This window comes from Megachile rotundata, chromosome 6 (assembly GCF_050947335.1).
Source record: "Megachile rotundata isolate GNS110a chromosome 6, iyMegRotu1, whole genome shotgun sequence".
Taxonomy (NCBI): Eukaryota; Metazoa; Arthropoda; class Insecta; order Hymenoptera; family Megachilidae; genus Megachile; species Megachile rotundata.
In genome coordinates this window covers 7,169,578-7,189,876 of record NC_134988.1, presented here as the reverse complement: position 1 = coordinate 7,189,876, position 20,299 = coordinate 7,169,578, and the positions used below count along the sequence as shown (strand labels likewise).

Genomic DNA, 20,299 nt, shown 5'->3' with positions numbered 1-20,299 from the left:
GTATTAACACTCAAATTCTGCACAAATTCCTTCCTACTCACCATACTGATGTGTAAGAACATCCTGAATTTGTCCTATTCTTATTCTCATATTTCTTCCTCTAGAGAATTCCATCTCCATGTGGTTCTTCATGGATGAAGCCACAACTGTTAAAGGGAGTATTCTCTTGTTCAAGACAATCCTTAAGCAGTAAAAAAGATTTTATCCAAACTTATGTATGATGTTTATCCACGACTATGTATAATTACTTCACAGTAGTTTACATCCTTAATGTTTCCCAATGTGTTGGAACTAGTTCCAGATTTAAAAGTTCAACTATAATCAGTGATATGTCACCATTTGGTTGAACTGAATCCACTAATACACCCTATGTTCATAATATATTTTTTTAAGTGTTGTTTCTTCTTGATTTAATGCAATCTTCAATTTCACTCCTGTTAATTTCAAAATCTTTTTTACACTTTCACTGGTATCTGTCATAAAGGCATCTTCATGGAATATCTTCTTTACTTTTGTAAGTAATTGAATGATATATTTTGTACATATATATCACTTATAAAACTCAATCATAAGCAGTCACTTACAGTGCTTCAATTTGAGCAATTATCTTTTGAAATGTTAATATTTAAAACCAAATATTAAAGTCAATTGCACATTCATGAACATTAATGACAATACAAGTATTATAAAAATACACAAATAGGTTTAGGAATATGACAAATGTACATATTTATTTGGAGAAATTTCTTAAAATGTATAATACATTCTACAGAAAAAAGGTCATATATATTTAAAAGTATTCATATAACACATCATATATTTTGATATTGCTTTAAAAAATTAAACTTGTACTTTTACTTATTAAAGTCTCTATAAGGTATTAACATAATGATACACTAATTTGAAAATAAAGATTATATCATACGTATATAGATTAAACTCACTGGTACATAATAAAATAAAAGAATCTCTAAAAATATAGAGCACGAAATTTAATTCGCATAAAAGGAATATGAAATCTATCAATGTGTAAAATTTGTTTGTACAAGTTTGTATTAATATAACAAAATAGAATTTATATACATATGTATTTATACATGACCTATCAATGAAGTGATTATAGTGTAAGTATATTGGATGTATATACTTACAAATATGTACAGAGTAATGTTTATTATCTGTAAGTAGATTGAGACACACATGACCAAGTTCCTTTCCATTAACTGCGGCACGGTTCTTGCTACCAAATTGTATGAAATTTGGGACTTTGAAAATTTAGAAGTCTAAGTTAGAAATCTGGAAAATCTTGATTTTTGGAAATTGATAATTTGAGATTTTCAAAAATTTAGATTTTTAAGTTAGAAAAGTGGAAGTTTAGGGAATTAAAAAATCTGAAATTTGATAGTTATCTTAGAACTCGAAGATCTGAAAATTTAAAAACTTGAAAAATTTGTAGTGAAAATGAAATGACAAAATAAGGACAGTAGTCACATGTGACTCACAAGCCACCACTTGGTCATGTCTAATGTGCGATACAATGATATGCCATGCATATCTATTTATACTTTTCCTCGGATAAAACAAAAATAAACAGAATTACAAAATGTTTTTATACCTTAATAATCGTCTAGAAACTTCTCGGTTTTAATTTTAATAATGCTGAAATCTAGATCACTATCTGATGAAACTCTTTCCTGTTTCAACTTTGCTTTATTGTTCTGAGTATATATACCTTGATCGTTATTATCTGATTCACTATTTATTACAGAACTATCTATTTCTACTTTTATGTTATGACTTTTTGTACCTTTGTCCGGTGTTTTCATTTTGTTAAAGTATTTTGCATTACTTTTTGCATCTGTTTCGCTTTCAATATTGTTACCTAAATGAGCTTCATATTTCTTCTTAGGTGAATTAATTTTTGGCGAGTTCCATAGATCTTCGTCATAAATGTCTTCATCTTCATTATATGACCTTTCTACTTTAGTTACGATTTTTTCAAATTCGGGTTCTACTTTAATTTTATTCTTTGAATGCCTTTTCTCCTTTTGTCTTGTGTTACTTTCATCATCTTCAACTAAATCACAATTAAAACTGTGCGTAAATATGTCTAAATCAGAATCCATCCTTGGTACTTTAGTGGTTTTTATATAATCTTCGTCTTGCGTATTTTCAGAACCACTAGCTGTTTCTGTCTTTATCTTTGTGTTTTGTATTTTACTGTTTTTTCTTTTTCCTTTTAATGAAACATTTTTAGATTGTTTATTCACTTCACTTTCGGAACTGTCCAAGTCCACGTTTTTATTCCTAATAGTTTTTATATAATCTTCATCTTGCATATTCTTAGAACTATTAATCGCTGCTTCTGTTTTAAGCTTAGTGTTCTGTGCTTTAGTGCTTTTTCTCTTTCCTCTTAATGAAGTATTTTTGGAATTCATTTTATTCACAGAAGTCTCCAAGTCCATGTTTTGTGTATAATCTTCATTTTGCATATTCTCAGAACTACTTATTGTTTCTGCCTTAATCTTTGTGTTTCGTATGTTACTATTTTTCCTTTTTCCTTTTAACGAAGAATTTTTAGAATTCACTTCACTTGCAGAAGTCTCCAAGTCCATGCTTTGCTTCCTACTGGGTGCATAATCATCATCTTGCATATTCTCAGAACTACTAATTGCTGTTTCTGTCTTAATCTTCGTGTTCCGTATGTTACTGTTTTTCCTTTTTCCTTTTAACGAAGTATTTTTAGAATTCACTTCACTTGCAGAAGTGTCCAAGTCTGTGCTTTGCCTCCTAATGGTTTGTATATAATCTTCATCTTGTACATTCTTAGAACTATTAGTTACTGTTTCTGTCTTAATCTTTGTATTCTGTATTTTACTGTTTTTCCCCTTTCCTTTTAACGGAGTATTTTTAGAATTCATTTTACTCGCAGAAGTCTCCAAGTCTATGCTTTGTTTCCTAGTGGTTTGCACATAATCTTCATCTGGCATATTCTCAGAACTACTAGTAGCTGTTTCTGTCTTAATCTTTGTGTTTCGTATATTACTGTTTCTCCCCTTTCCTTTTAACGGAGTATTTTTAGAATTCATTTTACTCGCAGAAGTCTCCAAGTCTATGCTTTGTTTCCTAGTGGTTTGCACATAATCTTCATCTTGCATATTCTCAGAACTACTAGTAGCTGTTTCTGTCTTAATCTTTGTGTTTCGTATATTACTGTTTCTCCCCTTTCCTTTTAACGAAGTATTTTTAGAATTCATTTCACTCTCAGAACTTTCCAAGTTCACGTTTTGCTTCTTCTTAGGAGATGCTTTTATTTTACTCTTTCCTTGATTAGTATCATTAAGCTTTTCCATTTTAATGTCTACAGATGTTTCTTCGCTCTCATCTAAAGACTTCGAATTTCTTTTACTTGAATGTGGTATATATTTATATGAACTAAACTCGTCTGTAGAATGATCACTGCTATTTACGTCCTTTCTCTTTTTTGGACTCTTCTTCAATTTTACTTTACTTTCAAGTGTACTTTCTTCTACATTCGAATCTAAACTATTGCTTGTTTTTCTTTGTTTCAACTTAATTTTATTAAGTTTGTCATCTGATTCTCTATCCGATAACCTTTTAGATAATTGCTTTGATAAATATTTTTCACATTCTTCGTTAACATCTTCATTTATAGAACTTTGAGAACTATGCCGTTTCAACTTCTTTTTCGGTTTGCTTTTTGGAGATATAAATTCTTCCAATTCCTCATCGTCCGTAAAATTGCCATTCATACCTATATTGTTTGTATATTCTGGTGAATCTGATTCTTTCACTTCTTTTCCCTTCTTAGAGCGTCGTTTATCTTTCTTTTCCTTTTCAGCATACTTTACTTCTTCCTGTTCAAGACTTTTGTTTAATTTTTTCAACTTATCCCTCTTTTTCTTTGTTGGTGACACATCTTCTTCAGAAGCGTCCTCAGAATCATTTTCAAAAAACATGTGCTTCGCCTGTTTAGAACCTTTCTTTGGTCTTTTATCTGTGTCATCTTCAATATCATCATCGAAGGATATATTATTTGTATTAACAGATATTTCTGGCAATCTACATCCTCGTAAATAATCACTGAAATGAAGTAGAAATAATGAAACACTATACAAAAGCAATCTAAATTAAACAAAATAATTATTTACTTACTCTGGATCAAAGACACCACCAATATATGATAGGACTTTACTAGCAAGATTAAGAACAGTTAATGTAATTCGTACTTCTTGTCCAAACTGAACATGATTTCCCACCCAATCCTCATCATCGCTCGGTCTTAAAACAATTACAGTAAAAGCTTTATGTACCACAACTCCGATGTGCTCTGGTACTATTTTTTTAACAATGCCTGTAAAACTCTCTCCATTAATAATGAATACGAATTATCAGCATTATATAAAAATTGAGTATATTACCTTTCAAAGAAATTCCTACTTGTGGTCTGAACACATAAAAATCTGCTTCTATGTCAATATGAATGAAACACGAATCATAAATTATTTCTCCCAAAGGTGTTAATAATTTAGGGTTCTTGTAAGCTACTATAAAACCCTTTAAACTACAATATAATTTAAAAATTAATGTAAACATAACCAAGAGAACGTAGTTTCTTTTCTACGTTTTTTTCGAATACTACTGTGATAAAAATTCAGTATATAAAAGAAATACAAATTTAATACATACTCTGTGTCATAAGAATTCAACTTTGCACATAAAATTTCATTCAAGGCTTTACTTAAATTCGTTAAGTGAAACGGATGCAAACCAAGATGCTTTTTATATTTTTCAAGAGAAACATAAGAATCTTCATCTTCGAGGAGACCCGCAAGCTCTACATCAGACCATGTTATTCCTGTATACTTTACGAACTTCATCGTAACTAATTTAAAAGCGTAAACTAAGCACCAAGCCGATTCTTATTCGAACACGTATAGGTTAAGCTCATGTTTTGTAGATAACATAAATCAGTGTTTAAAACGTTTTTATGCTAGGTAATCCCCACCAAGTCCTCTCTTGTGCGCAGAGTGTTCACTCGAGAGGGAACTCCCCTAGGGAAAATGGCGACCAAGGGGAAGCTGTAAAATCTGCGTATTAGCACGCATTATAATTTACAAAAAATATTTTCGAAATCGATAAATAATGAGTCTCAAAGCTTTATCTTTAAAAGTAAACTGTTTTATTGCGCAATCTAGGTCTCAGAAAGGTGATTATAGGAGCAGTATCAAAGCGAAAGTTTTCTTGTAACTAAATTTTACATTCAAGTTTATATTTATAACGGAAATACATATAAAGCAATAATTTACTGTCAAATAATTAATTTAAGAAGTTGGGAACATTTTAAATTTTTAAATTTATATTTTAGCATGCGCTGCCTCGAAACAGTACTAGTGCCACCTAACTATCGAAATAAAAAATTCTATTTTTTGTATAAACTAAAGCATTTTTACATTTTATTGACGCTTGCAGATTGTTTTACAGTAACAACTAATTTAGGAGAATGTCTTTTCGATAGATTCGAAGTATTATATACTGTTTATAAAAGTACAGCCGTTAATTTGGTGCATGGAGGCTGAAGTACCGTAAGACTAGGTCTGTTTGATTAGGCGCTCCGCGCCTAACTTAACAATATTGAGCGAGCGAGTAAATTTCACGCTAAAGCAAAAATAGTCAACCGTGTCATTCGGTTGAATTGGTTGAGTGGTGCAAGAGAAAAGCGTGGACAAAAAAGTTTAAAAGTCAAGTTCATAAGCGCGAACAAATTCAATTTTGCATTAAAGTCTACGAGGATATGGTTTTTCGGGAATTATTCCTCCGTGGCATGGGCGGGCGGCGCGTAGGAGGAATATACACGACAATCAGTATGCAAAATCGTTAATTACTCACTTTCTGAGCACAGTTTATGATCTTTTATGATTAAAGAATGGTCAGCAATGCATTATTTACATGGTACGATCATGAAAGTTCATAAATAATGTTCGGGTAATAAGTACTTAATTATTTTGTGTCAGTATTGCGATACGTACATGAGCCGCCTATGTCAATTCTACTGAATATGCAAAGTGCAATATTTCGGCACTTTGACGACGTAGTATGGTTCCTGAGGCATTTAGAAACAAATTTCTATTAGGGTTTGATGCGTTTTGATGCCTAATAAAGCCAGAAAATCAATTTTTGTCAAATTCGGTCCAAAACGATACAGGTGGCGCCATCTAGCGGCGAGCGGCGGAACTACGAAAAACTAAAATTTCGATTTTCTCCGAAATTAGGCAACTTTACGTATTTCTAAGGGTCAGAAATTGTTCTGTGATCTCTCTACAACCTGTATATTGCCACAAGAACCTCCTCAGAGCGCTAGAAAAGAAAATTAAAAAAAAGGTCAAAACATGGACTAAAAAATTGGCGTCCATCTAGCGGTGAGAGTTGGAACTACAAAAATATAAAAATGCGATTTTCTCGAATATTAGCGAACTTTGAGTACTTGTGAGGCTCAGAAAGTGTTATTTGATCGCATTAGAAGCGAAATAAAGCAATAAAAGTTTCCTGAAAACTTGAATAAAGAAAATTAAAAAAATGTTATTTTATGGAGAAAAATTGTGGCGCCATCTGGCGGTGAAACTGCGAACTAAACTGAAAAACCGTATGCCCGTACACGCGTTGAGGAAAAATATAAAAAGTAATATTTCGCAACTTTGACGAAGAAGTATGCTTCCTTAGACATTTTAAAGCAATTTTTGTTCAATAAGTTATTCATTTCTTGACCTATTAAGTTCAGAAAATCAATCTTTATTTGACCCCTTTACTGCGTGTTCGGACATACGGTTTTTCAGTTTAGTTCGCAGTATCACCGCTAGATGGCGCCACAATTTTTCTCCATAAAATGACATTTTTTTAATTTTCTTTATTAAAGCTTTCAGGAAACTTTTATTGCTTTATTTCGCTTCTAATGCGACCACATAACACTTTCTGAGCCTCAGAAGTACTCAAAGTTCGCAAATTTTCGAGAAAATCGCATTTTTATGTTTTTGTAGTTCCAACTTTCACCGCTAGATGGACGCCAATTCTTTCGTCCATGTTTTGAGCTATTTTTCTATTTTCTTTTCTAGCGCTCTTAGGGGATTCTTACGGCATTATATAGGTTCTAGAGAGGTCGCAGAACAATTTCTGACCCTCAGAAACACGTAAAATTGCCTAATTTCGGAGAAAATCGAAATTTTAGTTTTTCGTAGTTCCGCCTCTCGCCGCCAGATGGCGCCACCTGTATCGTTTTGGACCGAATTTGACAAAAATTGATTTTCTGGCTTTATTAGGCATCAAAACGCATCAAACCCTAATAGAAATTTGTTTCTAAATGCCTCAGGAACCATACTACGTCCTCAAAGTGCCGAAATATTTATTTTTTTATCTTCCTTATATGTGTGTTCGGACCCTCACTTTTTAGGATCAGTTTTTTCGGTGATTATTCGTTCGTGGCAAGTCCGATTAAAATTTTTTTTTTCTATGTCCATCTGGATGTACATGCGCGTGTGCATGCAAAATTTGACGAGAATTGGTTGAGTGGTGCAAAAGAAAAACGCGGACAAAGAAGTTGCGAAGTCAAGTATAAGAGCTTCGCTCGCCTTCGGCTCGCTCGCTCAATGATAAGTCAACTCCACAGCGCTAGAGTCTTATTTTAGTCTAAGTCGATAATGTTGCAAGCGACATGAAAAAGGGACTCACGGAATATATTGCAAACAGTATAAACTCAATGTTAATAAACATATAACAAATATATAGCATATTAATCAATAAAATCAATATTAATTGAATTTTTACAAAAATGGAACGAGTAGCGCCATCTCGTCGGCGAACAAGGTGAACTACACAACAGTGTTGGGCAGTCGTGAGATTTTATCTCACGCGAGAGCTTTATGCGCATGCGTCAGCTGACGTCACAGCTTGCTGCCAATGCCGTACTTAGCCGGTACACGCAGTGGTGACTGATGAGGGTACCTTAATGATCCCACATAATTTTTCAAAAATTCTTATAATTGCACTGTACACTATGAATGTATAGGTTGGGTTAGATTACATTAGGCTGGGTTAGGTTAGTTATATATATGACTGTATAAATCTATACAACTATATATACATATATTAAATTCTAATCGTAGCTCTTAGCTCGGTATAGTTCTCTGAAGATTTTTTAAAGCCTTCAGAGAACTATACCAATTACCAGGTCACACCACGTGGAGGTGGCTACGATAGCGACCCACCCTAACTCCAAATCCCTTCCTCCCTCCGAATGCAACCTCATTTATCAGAAGGATAAATGAGTTCTAACTCTACTTAGCCCATAGGCTCGCATATACAAGTTCTTTACCACAATCCAGTAAAGAGCTTGTATTACACACACACACACACACGCAAATACATTAACTTAATACAAATTGCATAGGATCCTACGCATACGCTTAACTTATTCTAAACGCCGCAGGGTACCTCTACTTCTAAGCTTGCACTCTTATAATCTATGACGAAGTAAAAAAGCAAAGGGGCAAAAATGAAAGTTAGAAGAACTTTCTACTAAAAGAGAGGAAAGTTAGAAGAACTTTCCACTAAAAGAAAAGAAAGTTAGAAGAACTTTCTGTGAAAAAGGGGAACCGTATTTTTCGCCAAGTGAACCTCGCTTTCCATGGGTCAAAGGGTAGTCCATAGTGGCTTACGTGAACCACGACGGCAAAGATGAACCGAAGATACCTTTGGCAAGAACGAGTGATACACCCCAGTTGGCGGAGGGTTCCCATTTCCCCCAGCGCTTTCGCGTCTAACCACAGAGAGGATACCCAGACCGTGATGCCCCTTGGCAGAATGGCGGCGGGTCGGGGAGGCACATCAGAGTATGAGAGGTGCCAACCCCGATCCGCCCCGCCGGGCAAAGAATATCACTCGCCCTACACCGGCACTTGCAGCTCACCTCTGCCGCGTGTTCACAGCGCTATGAACCCCCAATGATCCACTTGGGCTCGGAACAATCGACAAAAAATGGGTATACTACAAGCTAACGCGTACAAAGATTGAGAACTATGAAGATGAGTGCAAGTTGGAAGTAGAGGTACTTACATGGACCCACCCACCCTGCCCACAAGCATACGCTTAAAACTAATGCATGCATATTAGCTTAAAACTAACGCACGCATCCCACGATGATCCCTCGATGATCCCTCGATGATCCCTCGATGATCCCTCGCTGATCGATGTCTTCAATGATGAACTATTCATTATCTGTAAAATAAATAGGTGTGACAATGAAAAAGGAAACAGAAAAGGAAATGCAAGATTATCTAGTTAAAATAAAAACCTGAAACATCTGAGTGAAATTAAGACAAACAAGAATTATTAACATCGAAACCTGAAACGTATCAATGAAATTAAAACAGACAGGAATCGTTAAAGTAGAACCCTGAAACATACAAATACAAATAAGACACGTATGAATAAATAAATTACCCACATAAAATTAAAACCTGAAACATACAAAAATGATTAAGCCCTAAATGTGCCTTTTGTTCTAAAATTGCACTTGTATAATTTAAAACTTTGTAGAGAGAAAGGGTAAAGAAGAAAGTTGGAAGAACTTTCTTTTAAGTTTCGAGCAATTGACAATAAAAATAATAGGCTAATACTACAATCTAATATGTAACAAGTTAAAAAACTGTAGAGATGAGTGCAAATTAGAACAAAAGGCACAATTTGCGCAAGTTTTTCGCCACGTGTTGTGACGAAAAACCTGCGCCCGAGCCCACCCTTCCTCCCACAGCTCGGAATTATTGTAACTTAGATATGAAATTGACAAATTATAATCGTAGCTCTCAGCTCGATGTCGTTTTCTACAGATAATTTCGTGAAAAATATTTAGAAAACGACATCGATTACCAGGTCACACCACGTGGAGGTGACTACGATAGTGACCCACCCTAACTCCAAATCCCATCCACCCTCCAAATGCAACATCATTTATCAGAAGGATAAATGAGTTTTGACTCTACTTAGCTCATAGGCTCGCATATACAAGTTCTTTACCACAATCGAGCAAAGAGCTTGTATCACACACATACACACACACACGCACGTACATTAACATAATACTAATTTTTTGGGATCCCAAATAAACGCCGCACGGTACCTCTTTTTCTAAGATTGCACTCAAATAATCTATGACGTATTCAAAAAGCAAAGGGGAAGAAAGTTAGAAGAACTTTCTATTAGAAGCAAAGAAAGTTAGAAGAATCTTCTACTAAAACAAAAGAAAGTTGGAAGAACTTTCTGACAAGAAGAAAAGAAAGTTAGAAGAACTTTCTGCGAAAAAGGGGAGCAGTATTTTTCGCCAAGTGAACCTCGCCGTCCATGGGTCAAAGGGTAGTCCATAGTGACTTACGTGAACCACGGGACAGAGATGAACCGAAAGTACTGGCAAGAACGAGTGACACATCCGCGGAGGATCTCCCATTTCTCCCCGCTTGCGTTTGAAGCAAGTCTGACCGCAGAGAGGAGACCCCTGCCGTGAGGCGGCAGATCGAGATGGTTCATCAATCGATCGGCCCCGCAGAGATGTGTCCCTGGCGCTACACCAGCACTTGCAGCTCACCTCTGCCACGTGTTCACAGCGCTATGAACCCCCAATGATCCATTTGGGTTTGGAACGATTGACAAAAAATAACTGAGAATACTACAAGCTAACGCGTACAAAGATTGAGAATTGTCAAGATGAGTGCAAGTTAGAATAAGAGGCACTTACATGGACCCACCCGCCCGCCCACGAGCAAACAACTTAAAAGTAACTTAAAGCTTAATCGACTTAAAACTAACGCATGCATTCCTCGTCGATCCCACGATGATCCCACGATGATCCCACGATGATCGATGTCTTCAATCTTCGTGTATAATATTCATACATGATATGAAAGAACCCTTTAACCCTTATTAAAAACCAATCAAATAACAAAATAATGTAGTGGAAGAAATAAAATAAGGAATAGTCTTGAAAACTTTGGAGCAAGAATTAAAACAGAGCAAAGACTTGAAAACTTCGGAGCAAGAAATAAAATAGAGAAGAGACTTGAAGAATTCGGACCCAGAAATAAATTAGCAGAATATTGAAAAATTCGCAGCAAGAAATAAAATATAGAAAAGAAATAAAATGTAGAAAAGAAATAAAATGTAGAAAAGGAATAAAATAGAGGAATAAAATAGAGAAGAGACTTGAAACCTTTGCACAAAGAAATAAAATAGAGAAGACTTGAAAACTTCCAAGAAAGAAATAAAATAGAAAGAAGTTCTGAAATCTTTGAAATAAAAAATAAAATCATTTAAAATCTGAAAAACTCAAACTAAATAGGTCCTGCATCCTGTACTCACACTTTCACACACTCACGCATACTACAATACTTAAAACAAGAGACCTAAATGTGCCTTTTGTTCTAAAATTGCACTCCTATAATTTAAAACTTTATAAAGAAAAAGGTTGAAGAAGAAAGTTGGAAGAACTTTCTTTTATGTTTGCAATTGACAATAAAAATGATAGGTTATTACTACTAATCTACTAATCTCATATGTTATAAGTTAAAAAATTGTAAAGATGAGTGCAAGCTAGAACACAAGGCACAATTTGCGCAAGCTTTTCGTCACGTATAGTGACGAAAAACCTGCACCCGAGCCCACCCTTCCACCCACAAGCTCGGAATTAATGTAAAACTAATGCACTGAACATAACTTACCAAAAATAATACCTGAAACGTACAAGTACAATTAAGACACATATGAATAAATAAAATACTTACATAAAATTAAAACCTCCAACATATAAAAATGATTAAGACAAATATGCATCATTAAAAATTACTTACATAAAATTAAGACCTGAAACAGACAAAAAGTAATTAAGACAAATATGAAACATTAAAAAATACTTACATAAAAATAAAACCTGAAACATACAAAAATAATTATGACAAATATAAACCATTAAAAATTACTTACTTGAAATTAAAACCTGAAACAGACAAAAATAATTAAGACAAATATAAACCATTAAAAATTACTTACATAAAATAAAAACCTGAAACAGACAAAAATAATTAAGACAAATATAAACCATTAAAAATTACATACTTGAAACTAAAACCTGAAACAGACAAAAAATAATTAAGACAAATATGAAACATTAAAAATTACTTACATAAAAATAAAACCTGAAATATACAAAAAGTAATTAAGACAAATATTAGAAACAGTAAAAATTACTTACATAAAATTAAAACCTGTAACAGACAAAAATGAGTAAGACAAATATAAAACATTGAAAATTACTTAGTTGAAATTAAAACCTGAAGCAGACAAAAATAATTAAGATAAATATAAACTATTAAAAATTACTTACATAAAATAAAAACCTGAAACATACAAAATTGATTAAGACAAATATAAAACATTAATAATTACTTACATAAAAATAAAACCTGAAACATACAAAAAGTAATGAAGACAAATATTAGAAACAGTAAAAATTACTTACATAAAATTAAAACCTGAAACAGACAAAAATGATTAAGACCAATGTAAACCATTCAAAATTACTTACTTAAAATTAAGACCTGCAATAAACAAAAATATTTAAGACAAAAATGAAACAATAAAAATTACTTACACAAAATTAAAATCTGAAACATACAAAAAGGATTAATGCAAAAATTCACCACTAAAAATTACTTACATAAAATTAAATCCTGAAACATAGAAAAATAACTAAGACAAGAATGAAACATTAAAAATTACTTACAGGAAGTAAAAACCTGAAACAGATCAAAGAAATTATAATAGGAAATTGGAGGAGAAAAAATTTTATCTTTTGATTCGAAACACAACACTTAAAAAATCGAAATTGTGTGACTTTGCAAGCCTCAGAATCCGAAATAAAATTAGGAGATTTAGAAACCACAAAACCCGAAATAAAGTTACGATCTGAAGTCTGCAAAACTTGAAATAAATTTAGGATGAGGTTTGAAACCTCAAAACCCGAATTAAAATCCTCAAGAAATCCAAAAGTTCAAAACTCCGACTAAAATAATAAGAAAATGATACATTTAAAAACCTGAAGTAAAATCATTTCGAAATTTGAAAACTGCAGAACCCGAAAAAATCACGAAATATTCAAGGGCCTTAAAATACAAAATAAAATTTCGATAAATCTGAAAACAAAAGCTGAAAATAAAAGCATTTACACATTTAAAAAATGCAATTGCAATTGCAATTCCATTTCAATCAGACAAATTAATATTTCTAAAGACTCTACATGTGCCTCTTGTTCTAAACTTGCACTCGTATAAAGTAAAATTATACAAAAGAAAAATAAAGAAAATAAAAAGAAAGTTTGAAGAACTTTCTTTTATGTTTCAATCAATTCACAAGAATAAATAAAATGCTTTAAATGTAAAAGTCTACAATAAATAAAAATAATGAAAAATGTTTAATATGTAAAAAGTTGAAAAATTGTCGTGAGAATGAGTGCAAGGTAGAACAAGAGGCACTAAAAAACGCGTAAGCTTTTCGTCACAGATTGTGACGAAAAACTTACGCCCGAGCCCACCCTTCCTCCCACAGCTCGGAACAAGTGTAAAACTAATATACACTCAACAGAACTTACCAAAAATTCAACTCTGAAACACACAAAAATTTATTAAGATAGAAATTTCAGAACAGAGAATATAACTTACCAATAATTAAATGCTGAAACAGACAAAAATTTATTAACGCAGAAATTTCAGAAGACAGAACAATGTAAAAACTTACGAAAAATTAAATACTGAAACAGACAAAATTTTATTAACATAGGAAATTAAGCAAAGGAGTGAAATATTACTTTAGCCCACCCACAAAATAGAAAATTAAGCAAGGGACAATAATTTTACTTTACCCCACGAAAAATAGAAAATTAAGCAAAGGAGGGAATCATTACTTTATCCCACCAAGGCATTCATAAAATAGAAAATGCAATAAAAGGACCTGAAAATTCGAAATAAAATCGCGAAATCAAACCGTAGCTCTCAGCTCGGTATAGTTTTCTAATGACTTAGAAAATCTTTAGAGAACTATACCGATTACCGGGCCACACCACGTGGAGGTGGCTACGATAGTGACCCACCCTGACTCCAAATCCCATCCTCCCTCCAAACGCAACCTCATTTATCAGAAGGATAAATGAGTTCTAACTCTACTCAGTTCATACGCTCGCATATACAAGTTCTTTACCACAATCCAGCAAAGAGCTTGTATCACTCACACACATACACACACATACATTAACATAATACTAATCACATCGGATCCCACGCACCCACTTAACTTATTCTAAACGCCGCACGGTACCTCTCATTCAAAGATTACACTCAAATAATCTATGACGAATTCAAAAAGCAAAGGGGCAAAAAAGAAAGTTAGAAGAACTTTCTACTAAAAGCAAAGAAAGTTAGAAGAACTTTCTCTGAAAAAAGGGGACCATTATTTTTCGCCAGACGAACCTTGCTTTCCATGGGTCAAAGGGTAGCCCATAGTGGCTTACGTGAACCACGACGGCAAAGATGAACTGAAGATACCTTTGGCAAGAACAAGTGATACACCCCAGTTGGCGGAGGGTTCCCATTTCCCCCAGCGCTTTCGCGTCTTACTACAGAGAGGATACCCAGACCGTGATGCCCCTTGGCAGAATGGCGGCGGGTCGGGGAGGCACATCAGAGTATGAGAGGTGCCAATCCCGATCCGCCCCGCCGGGCAAAGAATATCACTCGCGCTACACCGGCACTTGCAGCTCACCTCTGCCGCGTGTTCACAGCGCTATGAACCCCCAGTGATCCACTTGGGCGCAGAACGATTGACAAAAAATAAGTGGGTAAACTACAAGCTAACGCGTACAAAGTTTCAGAATTGAGAAGATGAGTGCAATTCAGAATGAGAGGCACTTACAAGGACCCACCCGCCCTGCCCACGAGCACACTTAACTTAGAATTAACGCACGCATAAAATTAGCTTAAAAGAAATGCAAGCATCCCTCGATGATCCCTCGATGATCCCACGATGATCCCACGATGATTGACGTCTTCAATGATGACCTATTACCTATAGAATAAATAGGTGTATCAATAATTCCTGCTGACATTTAAATTTATATTGACATTTTCAGAATAAAAATTAAATAAACCTCGAATTGACTCGCTAAAAACCTGAAACAGACAAATACAATTAAGACACATATGAATAAATAAGTTGCTTACATAAAATTAAAACCTGAAACATACAAAAATGATTAAGACAAATATGGAACATTGAAAACACTTACATAAAATTAAAGCCCTAAATGTGCCTTTTGTTCTAAAATTGCACTCGTATAATGTAAAAGTAAGTAAAGAAAAGAGTAAAAGAAGAGAGTTGGAAGAACTTTCTTTTAAGTTTAAAGCAACTGTTAATAAAAATGATAGGCTACTACTACAAACTAATATCTAACAAGTTAAAAAACTGACGTAAAGATGAGTGCAAGTTAGGACAAAAGGCACTTACAATTTGCGCAAGCTTTTCGCCACGTGTCGTGACGAAAAACCTGCGCCCGAGCCCACCCTTCCTCCCACAAGCTCGGAATGAAAAAACTAGTGCATTGAACAGACTTACCAAAAATTAAATTCTGAACCAGATAAAATTTTATTAAGACAAATATAAATTATTTCATTACTTACGTAAAATAAAAATCTGAAACAGAGAAAATTCTATTAACACAGAAAATTGTGAGAGGAGGAGGAAAATTTTTCTTTATTTCATACAAGAATCTGAAAAAATATAAAACGCAATGAGAATTGCGGATTTGAGAAAACGATTGAACCTAGCAAAGAAGAAACACTAAACAGACAAAAATTTATTAAGACAGAAATTTGAGAAAAGAGAGCATTAACTTACCAAAAAATAAAATCTGATACATACAAAATTTTATTATCCTATAAAATTGTACGAGAAGAAGTGAAACAACCCTATCGAGAAACAGAAACCACAATGACAATTACGAAATTAAGATCAATTAACAATAAAACAATTTATTCAAAAACAATTCCTGAAACAGAGAAAAATAATGAACACATAAAAATCGGGGAAATTAAAGTCGCGAAAGGGTATACAAATCTCGAGAAGTTCGAGATAAAATCGCGAATGGATATAAAAATCTCGAAGCTCGAGATAAAATCGCGAAGGGATACAAAAATCTCGAAGCTCGAGATAAAATCGTGAAGGGATATAAAAATCTCGAAGCTCGAAATTTAATCGTGAAGGAATACAAAAATTTTTAATTTCGTAATTTAATCGCGAAGGGATACAAAAATTTTTAATTTCATAATTTAATCGCGAAGGGATATACAAATTTTTAATTTCGTAATTTAATCGCGAAAGGATGCAAAAATCTCTAATTTCGTACTGTAATCGCGAAGGGATGCAAAGATCTCTAATTTCGTAATGTAATCGCGAAGGGACACAAAAATCTCTAATCGTGAAATTTAATTGGGCGGGCATAAAAATCTCGAATCGCGAAGGGATACAAAAATCTCTAATCTCATAATTTAATCGCGAAGCTATGAAAAAATCTTTAATCGCGAAGCTATGAAAAAATCTTTAATCTCGAAATTTAATTGGGAGGGCATAAAAATCGCGGGTGGCTTTGCTCGTAAAAATTTGAGCAAAACGATACATTTTGTATCGTTCAAAAAAATACATGTAAAACACAAGAAAATAATAGCGAGCATAGTGACAGAATGACTGTCCATCCTAGGATGGACAGCCATTGATAGTTCCCCTCTTCTTTGGCAATTTTGCCGGGGCTCTTCGGCATATAGCCTCTTCTCTCTTCGGCACAGCCTCACAAAAATCACTCGCGAAATCTTACGGTAACTCGGACATTCTCATTTTTCAATTACATAAATTTTCAATTTTGCTATCAATCTCCATAAACAGATAGCAAACAATTTTACATAAATAAAATTGCACCACTATCCATTTATTTCGATCGATAACAAACTCGAAATTTTATGCAATACAAGTTAGTTTGCAAAGAAAAATAATTACTCAAAATAAAAATACGACCAGCGATTCTTAGAATGCGCTGTCCGTAAAAGAATGTCCGAGCAGAATATTTTATTTCACTGCACTTCACTTCACTTTATACTTCATTTTTGCAGTCGGATCTAGAACCCGACTGCGACTTACAAACTAAAAGGCCTGGCCTGAACGAACAATCGAGTTCAAGAGATATTAAATATATTGATATTTAATTTTTCTCTTCTCGATTTTTCGTAAACCCCCAGATGCAAGCATCTCACGTGTGAGAGAGGAGGATAGAGAAACGTGAAAGCTTGCTCTGGCCCTACCTACTTAAAACTAACTCATTCACACCAGAAGTAAGCTACCTGCCTGCCTATCGCTATATTTAAAAAATTGCAAAGTCCATTCTCACAAAAACACACTCCACGGTTCTCACACATACCACCCGGGTGCAAAAAAGCCTAATCCTAGGGAGTACGTCCCGGGACGTCTCCGACACCCGAGTTCAATACAACATTCACACTCTAAGTTCATACCTTTTTGCTGAAATCGATCGACAATCGACAGTGAACATTGAACATATTTCATTTTTCTACTCTTTCGAATATTCAATGCAATATGTACATGTAATAATTTTAACTACTCATACAATTTTCTAACTTAATCAATTTATATAACTTTGAAATGACTCTACTTGCATTTTGTATGCATTTTCAAATGACTCGACTTGCATTTTGTATGCATTTTCAAATAGAATTTTGCAAAATTTCAAAAATAAATCTACAGTTTAATCGACACAAGGTCCACGACCTAACCACACACACACGTGTAACTTGTGTCGATAATTCACTGTCAATTTGTCGATCGCCAAAACATCTTAAAACTAAACCGTGTCCACCTGCCCTAACCCATGCGAGTAGCATCTGAGCACGCGCATGAGTATAGAGCATAAAAATGAACACGGCCACATGTATTTTGACCTACCAGTTTTCTTCATGTGTGCTGAAAATCCTGAGCTAAGAAAAATGATTAGAAACATGCTAATAAAGTGTCTTCCAGCAAAAATTGACTCTAACTTTAAAAAATTTTCAAAATGGAAAATGGAAGATCACTTTGCAAAAATCTAAGTATCGGTTGTTTCATTTTTAACAGATTTGTGATATCAAAGTAAATTTCTAAATGACTCAAACATTCACAAATAACTTTGATATCGAAATCTGTTTTTCGCGAAACTTTCTTGTACATATGTGTATTCAAAAAGAGTTCGCGATACAATTAAAAGTAAAAATAAAATTGAAAGTGACTCTAAAAGTAAACTAGCACGAAATCGGAGGGTCATCCGACTTCAATATACTAATTTTAATTTGATTCGTAAAGAAGTTAAGTTAAAACGCGATGTACAAGAAAACCCTGACCTGATCTAATAAATATAATAAACAGTTTGTACGAATTTTGCACGATCGTACAGTCGTGGTCACTATGCTCGCTCAAAAATATAAAATACAACCAGTCCCCGTGTCGCTTTGGACCATTCGTCCTACGACATGATGGGAACCGGAGGAACCATAAAGCATGCGACTCACCGATCGCTGACTTGCGCCACTGCGATCGCTTTACCGGTGAAGCATCAGAGATTTGGACTGCTTTGGACTGCTTTGGAATGCTTTGGACTGCTTTGGCAACGTTTGGATTTGGCAGTTTGTCCATTGGATTGGCAGCGTGACCTGTAATCATAGCAGGACAACAATTTAGTAACTGTCAATCAATTTGCATTTCGAGTAACGTATACATTTTTGAAACGCAAACAATTAATAAACAAGTTAAGCATGCATGCAGTACTACATTACAAAAACCAGTAATAAATTTGCAAATGTATATCAAAACGTATAGTCACTCAGTAAAACATTATAAAATATTCGAAAAAATATGTCAATGCACTTGAATAGTTATTATATGGCACAGGTTAAAACGTTTGCAAATTTATACCGAAACACATAGATAACTACATGGTAAAACACATTAAAACACCAGTGCAAGTATTCCAAAACATTTAAATAACCACTCCATAATACACACTAAAACACCAGTAACAATTTGTTAAAATATTTAAATAACCATTCCATAATACACACTAAAACACCAGTAGCAATTTGTTAAAACATTTAAATAACCACTCCATAAAATATATTAAAACACCAGTAACAATATGTCAAAACACTTAAATAATCATTCCACATAATACACTAAACCACCAGTAACAATATGTCAAAACAATTAAATAATCATTGCATAAAGTGTACTAAAGCACCAGTAACACTATGCCAAAACACTTAAATAATCATTGCATAAAGTACACCAACACCCAATAACAGTTTGTAAAAGCATTTAAATAATCACTCCACAAAATACATTAAAACAGTAAAAAATTAATAAAACATTCAAATAACCGCACCATAAAACACAGTAATAAATCCGTATACACATGCACGATCACTTAAGGAAACACACTAATAAGTCACTGATACTTGTAGAATCACACCATAAATTTTATTAATACACCCCCATAATTAATGAAAAATAATTATTAAAGCACACTGAACACTAGTAATAGTACACTAGGTACACTAATATATCCGTATATGCATGCAGGTAACACACTGGTTAAGTCACTGACACTTGTAGAATCACACCATAAAATTTGTTAATACACCCGCATATTTATTAAAAAATATTTATTAAAACACACTAAACACTTATTAAAGCACAGTAGGTAATACAGGGACAAGCACAATATCGGTAAAGTAAACTCTTGACTCGTACCGGTAAGTGTTGACAGGGCCGATCCGACCTCCTCGACTTCCAAAACAAAACTGAGCAGCGGCGACCTCTTCAAGTGTAAGTGCGATTGGTAGTTTACAGTAGCCAATTAGACATCACGTAATCGACCAATAGATCAAATCGAAGTGCAAGAGTGATTGCTAGTGTACAGTAGCCAATCAGACATCATGTAATCCACCAATAGTGTACAGCCACTCTCATTGGTTGCTGTATAATTATTCTAACGTCATATTTTTTATAATTTTATATTTTTTGGTAGTTTATTAACAAATTTATTGTTGTAATTATTTAAATTTATTAATTTTTTTTAACTTAATCTTGCAGATATGTT

The 20,299-nt window shown here is 33.8% G+C and overlaps 1 protein-coding gene across 12 annotated transcripts in view; it reads right to left on the bottom strand.

Annotated features, from left to right (window-relative positions):
- The window catches only part of Polr1F (RNA polymerase I subunit F), a 33,289-nt gene extending 28,234 nt beyond the window's left edge, over nucleotides 1–5,055 (bottom strand). For all 12 annotated transcript variants that reach the window (XM_076532920.1, XM_076532919.1, XM_012290649.2 and 9 more), the window contains exons 1-4: nucleotides 4,711–5,055; nucleotides 4,443–4,585; nucleotides 4,177–4,375; nucleotides 42–4,104 (exon numbers count right to left, since the gene is read on the bottom strand). In XM_076532920.1, the coding sequence (XP_076389035.1) occupies nucleotides 1,617–4,104; nucleotides 4,177–4,375; nucleotides 4,443–4,585; nucleotides 4,711–4,901 (3,021 nt within the window). In that variant the 5' untranslated portion in view covers nucleotides 4,902–5,055 and the 3' untranslated portion in view covers nucleotides 42–1,616. The remainder of the gene's footprint in view (nucleotides 1–41; nucleotides 4,105–4,176; nucleotides 4,376–4,442; nucleotides 4,586–4,710) is intronic.
- Nucleotides 5,056–20,299: the final 15,244 nt, after the last annotated feature.